Source organism: Pogonomyrmex barbatus, unplaced genomic scaffold (assembly GCF_055798465.1).
Source record: "Pogonomyrmex barbatus isolate J1 unplaced genomic scaffold, ASM5579846v1 scaffold3, whole genome shotgun sequence".
In the NCBI taxonomy this organism is placed as follows: domain Eukaryota; kingdom Metazoa; phylum Arthropoda; class Insecta; order Hymenoptera; family Formicidae; genus Pogonomyrmex; species Pogonomyrmex barbatus.
This window is the reverse complement of record NW_028297127.1, coordinates 2568392-2579353: the sequence shown is the minus strand read 5'-3', so window position 1 is coordinate 2579353 and position 10962 is coordinate 2568392. Positions and strand designations below refer to the sequence as shown.

General features: G+C 25.7%; 2 protein-coding genes and 1 long non-coding RNA gene across 3 annotated transcripts in view; all 3 read right to left on the bottom strand.

The window, feature by feature from the left end:
* The window catches only part of Grip163 (gamma-tubulin complex component 6), a 44665-nt gene that overhangs the window by 15899 nt on the left and 17804 nt on the right, over positions 1-10962 (bottom strand). The gene's annotated exons all lie outside the window — the stretch shown is intronic.
* LOC148935920 (uncharacterized) lies at positions 286-4683 on the bottom strand. The gene is made up of 2 exons (XR_016139786.1): positions 2381-4683; positions 286-1836 (listed from the first exon to the last, which is right to left on the bottom strand). It is a non-coding gene; the product is annotated as an uncharacterized LOC148935920 (long non-coding RNA).
* LOC105430621 (mevalonate kinase-like) lies at positions 8026-10496 on the bottom strand. The gene is made up of 2 exons (XM_089079147.1): positions 8588-10496; positions 8026-8475 (listed from the first exon to the last, which is right to left on the bottom strand). The coding sequence occupies exons 1-2, from the start codon at positions 9521-9523 to the stop codon at positions 8215-8217; spliced, it is 1197 nt and encodes a 398-aa protein (XP_088935273.1). The 5' UTR covers positions 9524-10496; the 3' UTR covers positions 8026-8214.

Genomic DNA, 10962 nt, shown 5'->3' with positions numbered 1-10962 from the left:
AAATAATTGTATCTATTCATCCTATGTTACTTATATGATATAAAAATTTAAAATATACCTATTTTTAAAAATATATTTTTCGTGAAAAAACATCTCACGAATTTTTTATGAGTTTTAATAGATTCTTGATAATAATTTGTTAAGATAATAGATTATTTCAAAAATTACATATTTTTATTATCGAAAACGTTATCATATTGTATTTTATACGGATTTAGTTTTACATATTTGCATATAATACATGTATGTAAAAATACTGTGCATACTTAATAATAACATTGAATATAAGAAATAAAATATTGCTTTATTTTTTTTTTGTATTTTTGTACATACATACAACATCATTAATTTATGAAGTAAAAATAAAATAAAATATAATATACTATATAAGCGTAATATAATTAGTAAGTAATATTAATCGCAATTTTCATTCATAATTCTTATATTACAATGCTAAAGTACTACCAAATTCTAATTCCTTCCGGAGATATACCGGTTACGAAGGCGGGAAAATTGTGAGATATCAGTTCATCTTTTAGCTTCTCGATGTCCGAAATCTTCGTGTTTGGTAGTGAGAGAATAAATACATATCCATTAGTACCTGTCATCTTGCACCCGCATGAGTATTTTTGTACAGATTGTACAGTTGTACAAATGAAATCTATATATTGATTTGACAAGCCTAATGTCTTCAGCAAATCTTGATTCATATTGATAAGAACCTGAAAGCGCAGGTGTTAAGAAAATGAAAATTTATAACGGATAACTTCATGCTTGAAAAGGAGTAGACGCATGCAAAGTGTAACATAAAAAGGCTTGAAAACTTGTAGCATAAAACTTACAAATAGTTGTCTGTAGTAGTCTAAAGATAATAAACGAGACCATTTTAATAAAGAAAAAGCAGTTATAGATTTTGGCAACATTTTACTAATATTATCTATTATAAAGCTAGATTTTAATGATATATTTTTAATATTAGCCATAATTGAATGTAAACATGAATGCATTTCTTCTATCTTTCCAATTTTTTTTTCCTTTTCAATATTCGAGTCGACCAATATAATTTTCATAGGCCATACCGTGTGTATTTTGAACGGACGGTTTGATAATTCGATGGCATTATCGAATGTCATTATTGAGCCATTTATGGATGTCAAAAGCTTGATCCGATTCTGACAATTGAATATTATCTTCTCGCAACTCAAAGCGTAAAATTCGATTTGCGTATAATCATTGTCAATAAATTCCTTATTAACATTCTTAATAATCCCTTTCTGTAGAAGTGACCAACGCCAAAAGCACGCCGCGAGACATGTGACAAACGATGCTGAACTGCCCAGACCTTTTCCAATTATATGCGAATCCGACCATATTTGCACGGCAATAGTTGCTGTTATTGTAATATTTTCTTTGCGTGTCATAAAAAGAAGTAGATACAAGAATGCTTGTAAAGATAAATACTGTGCCTCCTTCATGGAATCGAAAATGCTGTACTTAATATTTAATGATCCAAGAAAAACTGTTATTTCATTTATTAAATCTTCTTCAGAAAATTCGCGGATGACATTTTGCTCATAAAAGTGTTCAAAAAATGCGTATAAAGGTATGTTCAGGTAGAATTTCAAACTCTTAAATATTATTCTGATATATCTTTCTAATGCTATATCTAGAGGTAGTGAAGAGAATTCGACGTAGACACGATGATTTAAGGCAGCTGTTACGCAAGGTCCATTATACTCCAATATGGCATCTCCGTTTAAAAATATCGTCATTGGTGCGGATATAGTAAATTTAAACATTTTTCAAGATAAAAAAATTCCTTTGGAGAATGTAATACTAAATGGTAAATCATAAAAAATCAGATGTTAATCATAAAATGGTAATCATAAAAATGGTAATCATAAAAAATCAGATTTCTTCCGCATTAATAATGCGGAATTCAGAGGATTCTCTATTGGAAAAAATGATCTATTGCAGTTTATCACTTTTATAATGTATACGTTACAATGAATTAAATAAAGATTGCACAACAATGATTATTTCGTAACAAATCTTAATTTCTCCATTTTCTACATTAACTAGACTTTGAATAATTTGATAATTAGATTCTCGACCGTCTCAAATTTCTGATATACTTGACAAGATAGTATAAATTTTAGATATACTCTATACACAAATATGAATATGTTTTTAACAAGAAATAATTTTAATCATGAATGTTTATGAATGTTTAATTAAAAAAAAAATGAAAAATAGACGGTTGACCTATCATTAACTAAATAATATATGTGCTGCTAGAACATATATATATATATATATATATATATATATATATGTATATATGTATATATATTTATAATCTGAAAATTAAAAATATTACCTGCAGCATGACAATATGAACTTTCTTGAAACAAATTGACGAAGGTAATTAAAATATAACTTTTAATAATTTGGCAATTTAAAAATTCTATCACTTCCTTCCTGTCATACGCTGTCATATGCAGACAAAAATTCACAAGGATAACTAATAATTTATTCGAAGAACAAAGACCTTCAAATAAACAATATTAAAATAACTCGTGTAAATAAGAAAATATATAAACATAAATACGTTAAATTGATATTATTGTAATATTTTATCTCTTTTCCAAAAATGAATAAATTTAATTTTATTCACTGTAATCACGTATTTATGTATAATCTACAACTTTCAATTTTTTCAATATATTTAAAGTATTTTTAAATCTAATTAGTTCAAATAAAGATATTACATAGATGATTTTTAATCAATGTAATCAAGAATCATCTCAAAATTATAAAATATCATATTTGACTATTGATATGTGTAAAATATAAAAATTCAAATTTGCGTTTATTAATGAAACTATATAAACGAAAAGTACCTTATATCTATATATTAATTATTAGTTTACCGAAGAATACGTTTGTATTCATTATGTATTAATTTTTAATTAATAAAATTTAAACTATATTTTTTTAATATATATTTTTCTATATTGTAATATGTTTCTAAATTATATCTTGAATAAACTTATTTCTTGTGAATAAATAAACCTGTCAAGTCTTTTATAAACTGTAATATATTTCTAATAATAATTTGTCGTGATAATTTATTGATAAAAAATCAATTGATCATGTATTCCACATAAAAATATATTATTTTTTACAGAATTATTTAAATATATTCACACAATAATGTAACGGATGTGTTAAGAAAAATTTAATAATTATACACTATATAAAGAAGACTATATGAAGAATATAAAGAAGATGCAATGCTTCATTATTTTATTTCATACATACTACGTTATTAACTTGCTAAACAAATATATAATAATATCTACATAAAATACTGTATATACGAAAACGGATAAGGAGATTTACTAAGATTCAATAATCAACTTGTCGGCTGTAGTAACTCTCTGATATTGTTAGCAAGATAGCAAAAATTTTCTTTAGTTCTCTCTATATTCAAATCTGAAAAATATGTTTTTTTTGAAGGGTTTTATCATAAAATTTACAAATGATTTAATGAGAAAGGATGAAAGATGAACGATTGACTTATTGATCAGTATTCGAATAGAATGTCTTTAAAATTTTAGAATTAAAAATATATATTAAAAAAAAAATATATATATATATATATATATAAATGTCATCTGCGACAGTGAGAACTTTTCTAGAATTAAATTAAAAATTGGTCGATGACTAAAGTTCAATATTAAAAATGTGAAAAATTAATATGATATAATATCATTTTTTAGTACAAACCAAATGTTTCCACAAAAAGCGGTTGAACGAAAATAGCATTTTTCAAAATTAATTTAACAAACAAAATGATCTATGTAAAATAAAAATATATAAACTTAAAAATAAATATTACGTAACATTATTGTAACAATCTGCTTCTTTCACAACGTGATCAAATTAAATTTCGCTGTATCTATAGATGTCATCTCAATATTTCAATTTATGCATTATTATTAAAATACCTTTAAATTCATTTTATAAAAAAACATCTTACACTAGAATACATTTCCTTGTATAACAATCGAAAATTATTTTAAAACGAAAAAATATTTTTATATTCGATTCTTAGTGTACAAAAATATAAAGTTGCTAAGTCTTGCTAAGTATAATTGTATACAGATAAAAAATATTTTTTTACTTCGATATATTAATTATAAGTATAAAGTTTTTATTTACCGAAAGTATCTATATTATGTGTGACTTATATAATAATAAAATTTAAAAAATATTTATTTCTAAAAGTATCATTCTTATGATTAAACAGTTTAAGGGACTTTTATGAGAGTTAAAAGATTTTTAATAATGATTTAATTGATTCAAAAATAGATTCAAAAATCATACGTTCCGTGTAAAGAACATCGTAACCGTATTTTCTATAGATTTCTTCTTACATAATACATGTGTATCAAAATATTTAATAATTATACATTAAATAAGGAAAGTAAAAATTATTTTATTCTTTAATTTATATATACATATATTTAATGTTGTCAATTTGTCGAGGAAAAGTAAGAAAGAAGAAAGAAAATATAATAAATATATTAAATAAAAGCATCCTATGATAATTATTCATATTCGTATCGTTTCTTCTATCGTCATAATTCTTCTATATATTGTAAATAATAAAAGTATTAATGAATTTTAAGGCTATCACAACTTATATAGGTATCTTTAATAACGAAAAAATGATGAGATTTAAGATCCTGTTTTAATTGATCGATATGTTCAGGCGTGGTAGTTGGTAGTGGGAGAATGAATACGTATCCACTAGTACTTATCATCTTACAACTACACGAATGTTTTTGCGCAATTGCGCAAATTAAATTTATATTTTGATTTGACAAGCCTAATGCCTTTAGCAAACTTTGATTTCTATTGATGGAGATCTGAAAGCGCATGTTAAGATAATGAAAATTTACAAAGGATGACTTTATACAATCTTGAAAGAGAAGACACACACAAGCAACATGTGTAACATAAAGAGCCATAAAAGTTTGTAATATAAAACGTACCAATAATTTTTTGAAGTTATCTATCAATGTTGCATTAATCGACTCAATATCTTTTTCATGCAGTCCTAAATACGCGTCTAGAATTGTCGAACCAAGAGCAGTCACTATAATAAACAGTTCTGGAAACATGTTTTCAATACTAGTCATAATTAAATCTGTACATGGACATAAATGATACATCTCTTCCATTTGTACAGTTTTCTTTTCCTGATTAATATTCGTGTCAACTAACAAAATATTTATAGGCAGTATTGTATTGAATACGAATACATCAGAATCCTTTAGCGTTAATATTGTGCCAAACATAGATCCATAAATATTGGAGTCGCACTGACCATTGAAAATTATTTTTTCGCAGTTCCAAGCGTAATAGTAGATTTTCCGGAAATCATGGTCTTCAAATTTGCGACTAATTCCCTTCTGCAGAAGTGACCAACGCCAAAAGCACGCCGCAAGACACGTGACAAATGTTGCTGAACTGCCTAGACCCTTTCCCATCTCCAAATCCGACGATATTTTCACGACAATAGTTGCTGTCATTTGAATATCTTCTTTATAGGTAATAAAAACGAACAGATATAAGAATGCTTGTAAGGATAAACGCTGTGCCTTATTTTCCGGATCGTAAATGCCGTTGTAAATATTTAATGATCTAAGGAAACGGTTAATGTTATTAATCAATTTATAGTCAAAGCTGTGATTAATATCTTGCATACGAAAGCAACGAAAGTGTCTGGAAAGTGCATATAATGATATGTTCAGATATAATTTTAAATCCGTAAATGCTAGTTTGATATATCCTTGGTTTACTTTTCGAGGTGACGAAGAGAATTCAAGATTGATACACTCTTTCAACGCAGCTATTACGGAAGGCCCCTTATATCCCAACATAGGATCTCCATGTAAGAATATGGTCCCTGGTGTAGATATCTTGAATTTGTACAAATTCTTCATTTTAAAAAAAAAATTCTTACTACTTGGACAATTGACGTGATATCAAATGATAATTCATAGAAATTCAGACTTGCTCTTCAAAAGTGATTCTCTTGTCTGTTGGATCACATCATCTGTTGCATCTTATATACTTATTACTTTTGTAATATAAATATATATATAATAATTTTGTAATATAAATTACAATATAATAAATAAAACTCGGACAATACAAAGGTAACTAATTCCTAACACTCGAAAATAACTTATCAAAAATAACTCTTCGTCTCCTCTATATATTAAGGAAGTCTTGAATTAATTTCTTGACTATCTCAAATTTTTGATAGCATAAAATTTGTCCTGTAAATAAACAAATAGAGAATAATTTTATGAATGTTTAATAGAAAAAAGAAATAAAAGCTAAACGGTCAGACAAAAAAATTGGAGTTTGGTACGCATGTCTAAGATAGCGGCAAAATTTATTATATCCTAACACGGTATCTTTATATAAGAATACAATTCCTGGTGCGTATATATTGAATCTATACATATCCTTTAAGGATAAGATTTCTAGTATTCAGATGTAAATATCAATTATCGATTCTCGATTATAATAGTTCTCGATATTATTTATTACAGCGAAATCTATTGCAAATTCTATACTTATTACTTTCAGAATATGTAAGTTGACAATGAATTGCTATAATAATAATAAATCCGCCGCATGAGAGTAATCCGTGATCAAATCGTTATCGAACTTTTATCTATCTTCCATTAAAAGACACTAATAAATTTCAATACTTGTCTTCTCAGTCTTTTCCAATTTTGTAATGTTCTTGTCAAGAAAACGCGAATTTCCTTCAGTTCTTTCTGCACATAAATTTGAATCACAAGTTTTTATATTATTCCGTGTATTTGTCATACAGTTTATGAGTATTTTAATGAGAAAGATTGATAGAATCGAAAGATTGATCAACTGTTTGCCAAACAATATATGCCACAGAGGTAAGATACATACATGTATTTATAAATCTGAGAAAAAACATTACCTGCGATACAGCAATAAGATCTTTTTCTAAAGAATTCAAAATTTGTTAAGGATCAAAATTCAACAAGAAATTTGATAGATTGAATTTTGTCTTGTCTTCTTTCGTCTCTGACACGTATTAAAATATTTCCACAAGGTTAGTTAAAAGAAAACAACACACAAAGATTTTCGAAGAATTAATTTAACAAACAATAATAAAATGACGTCATCTAAGTAAGAAGATATGTATATGTAATAACTTAGATACTGTTATAGAATTCTGTTTCTTTAATAAAAAAGAATAAATTAAACTTTATTCGTTGTGATTTATATCTATTTTCTCATTATTATTAAAATATTTTTAATTCCATTCTGCACAAGCAAATATCTTAAATATCTTAAATATCTTAAAAAAGCCTTTAATTTCGCTTTTTTCTGGATAATAACCGAGAATCATCTCAAAATAATATAATGTTATCGTACTTGATGTATAGAATGTATAGATGTAAAGAAATATATAAAAGTGTAAAGTATCCTCTCAGTAATATATAAATATAATGTATAGAAAAATATTTTAAAATATAATGTAATATATAATGTAATTTAAAATATAATATAATATATAAATATAATGTATAGAAAAGTATACCTTAATACATTAACTAGATATTAAATCTTCATTTATTAAAAAAAAAATTGTATTTATCACAAAATTAGTTATGTGATAAGTTTAAATAAATTAAAAAATTTTCTAAAATATGTTTTTTTAATATATTGTTTTATAAGCATGTGTCTAGTGAATAAACATCTTTCGAACTTTCTGTAAATTATTAGGTTTTCAATTTGTCATGATACGAATAACTTGTCGGTATAAAAATCAATAGATCATATGTTCCACATAAAGATATACTCTTATAGATTTCATTCATCATATAATTTATATAATAATAAAATGCATGTGTAAAAAAACTTAATAACTATGTACTAAAAATGAAAAAGATGTATTGCTTCATTATTTTATTTCTGTATACATATTACATCATTAACGTGTTAAGCAAAAATAAGATAGTATTTAATAAATGGGATATAACCAATACATTACACAAAAGCACAATATCAAAACTAATTCACGTTATAATATTATACTCATTTCATAATTCTTCTATTAAGAGAATAAACGTACTAACTCCATCATAAGAAACGTTCAATCCTAATCCCATCACAAGACATAGTTGTTTCAATAACATGATAATTGTAGAATTCGAGTTCATTTTTTAACAAAGAAATGTCATGATCCATGATATGTGGTAATGCGAAAATAAGCGCGTATCTACCAGTACCTGTCATCTTGCACCCGAATAAATATTTTCGCGCAATTGCACAAATGAAATCTATATTTTGATTTGACAAACCTCTTGCTTTCAGTACATCTTGAGTCATATTAATGAAATCCTGAAAGTACATATTAAAAGATAAATAAAGTTTAAGTCAACTTTATAGTTTAAAATAATAATCACATGCAAGCACAAATAAGTGATATGAAAATGCACATTATTTAACCTACCAATATCTTCACGTAACTATCCAGCGATAACAGGCCAGTCAAATTGGTATCATTTTTTTCTTGATCTTCCTTCCTGAACACACGCTTGATCGCTTCAAAAGACTTATCCAATGCAGCATGAATGATAATTGAATCTATATATTGATCTAAATTCTTCCATTCTAATCGATCAAATCTTCTTTTCCGATTTATATTCGAGTCAACGATCAGGATCTTAATGGGCTTTATTTTACGCAACGTGAACATATCGATTTCATCTTTGTACATCATCATGTCGCCATATATAGATATGAAATTGTTGATCGTATTCTTGCAGTTGTACACGATCTTCTCACAGCACCAAACGTGACGTCTGATTTCCGTACAATCTTGGCTATCAAATGTATAACGAACAATCTTTTTCTGCAAAAGGGACCAACGCCAAAAGCATGCCGCGAGGCACACCATAAAGGATGTTGTACTTCCCAAATTCTTTGCGAGTGGCAAATCCGTCGACAGTCTCACGAAAAAAGAAGCTGTTATTTTTATATCTTCTTCGTAAGCTATACGAAGAAACAAATATAAAAACGATTCTAAAAATAAATTCCATAGTTTCTTTATGGTTTTGCAAACTTTGCTGTCGAAAATATTTAATGATTTAATGAAGTCTTTTATCGTATTCATTAGATTTTCACACGAAAATTCGCGAACGACACGTTTGTCACAAAAGCATTTATAAATAGCTTCTAAGGGTATCTTCAAATATAATTTTAAATTTATAAATTCTATTGTGATAATTTTTTCTGGTACTGCTTTTGGAAACGGTGAAGAGAATTTAAGCGTGGTACGTATGTCTAAGCTAGCTGCTATGCAAGGTTTATTATATTCAACTACTTCCAACTTGGGATCTCCGTATAAGAATACTGTGCCCGGCGCCGATATTTTAAACTTGTACATTTTTTTCAAAAATCCTGTGTTCCAATAACTGACGTAGTATTAGGTGGTGATTATGAAAAATTATAATAATAGTTATCATTCAAAGATAATAACTTCTGACCTGAAAATAGTTCACTGAAATGAAAAGATCTGCTGCAGCTTATGTATGTATAATTTTCATGATATATACATATACAACACAATGAATAAATCGATCTGAATTATATCTGAATGCATAAAATCTGAATGTCTTACTAATTCGTGACCAATTTTTTATCGATCACTTGACTATCTTTTATGTGTTCAAGAAATCGAATAAATTTTGATAATTATCTTCTCCATTGTTCCAATTTTTTGATTTTTTTTGATAACACAATGCGAATTTTCTTTAAGTCTCCGTATAACAAACATGCATAATATATTTTCACTTATTGAAAATTTTTATTACAAATGTACGAAGTTCAATGAGAAAAAACATAAGCTTGACTTATTATTGAACCAAAATATGCTGCTCGAACAGAATATATATATTTATAAGAATTAAAAATAATACCGGCGATACTGCAGTTAGGGTTTGTCTTGAAAGAAATCAAAAATTGATTGATCAAAATTCAACTTGGAAATATGATAAATTAGATTATTCTGTTTGAATGTTTCTTCTTCTCTTCTGTGTTATAAATAAAATTTTCACATGAGTAGTTAAAAGAAAACAACGATTTTTTTCAACGAGTTTAACAAACAATAATAAAATGACACATCTAAAGCGAAAAGATATATAAACATATATATCGAATTACTTTCTGATATCGTTATAGAATTCTCTTTGACGAGGAAATTATTAAATTAATAAATAAATTAGACTTCAATTATTAAATTAACAAATAAATTAGATTTTAATTGTTATAATTTATTCATGTCTATTTTTTTATTATTAGTCAAAAAAATATTTTTAATTTTATTTTGCACAAAAAAATATCTTACCAATGTTTTTTTTATTTTTTGGACAATAATCGAGAATCATCTTAAAATGAAATAATACTTGTATTCGTCTTAATGTATGTAAAAAAAATGTATATACATATATATATATATATATATGTATATATATATATATATATGTATATATATATATATATATATATATATATATGTATAATATGTAAAATCCTCAATACAAATATATAGATGAAAAGTATCTTATTTCTTAATACATTAATTATATATATTATATATATTGAAACTTCATTTTCTAACAAATTATTTGTATTTATCATGTATTAATTTTTTAATAATAAAGTTTAAAAATAAAATATATGTTTCTGAAAATATATGTTTGATATGCTTTCTAATGAATAAACATCTTTCGTTTTTTTATGAACTGTATAGCTATTTATGAATAGCTTTTTAAGTTGTCATAATAAGAACTTGTTAAAAAAATAAAAAAATTAATAGATTATATG

Coding starts and splice junctions, on each gene's coding strand:
- LOC105430621 (XM_089079147.1), bottom strand. CDS start 9,523: ATGTACAAGTTTAAAATATCGGCGCCGGGCACAGTATTCTTATACGGA. Junction 8,476..8,587: donor ATAGTTACGTGAAGATATTG/GTAGGTTAAATA, acceptor ATGTACTTTCAG/GATTTCATTAATATGACTCA.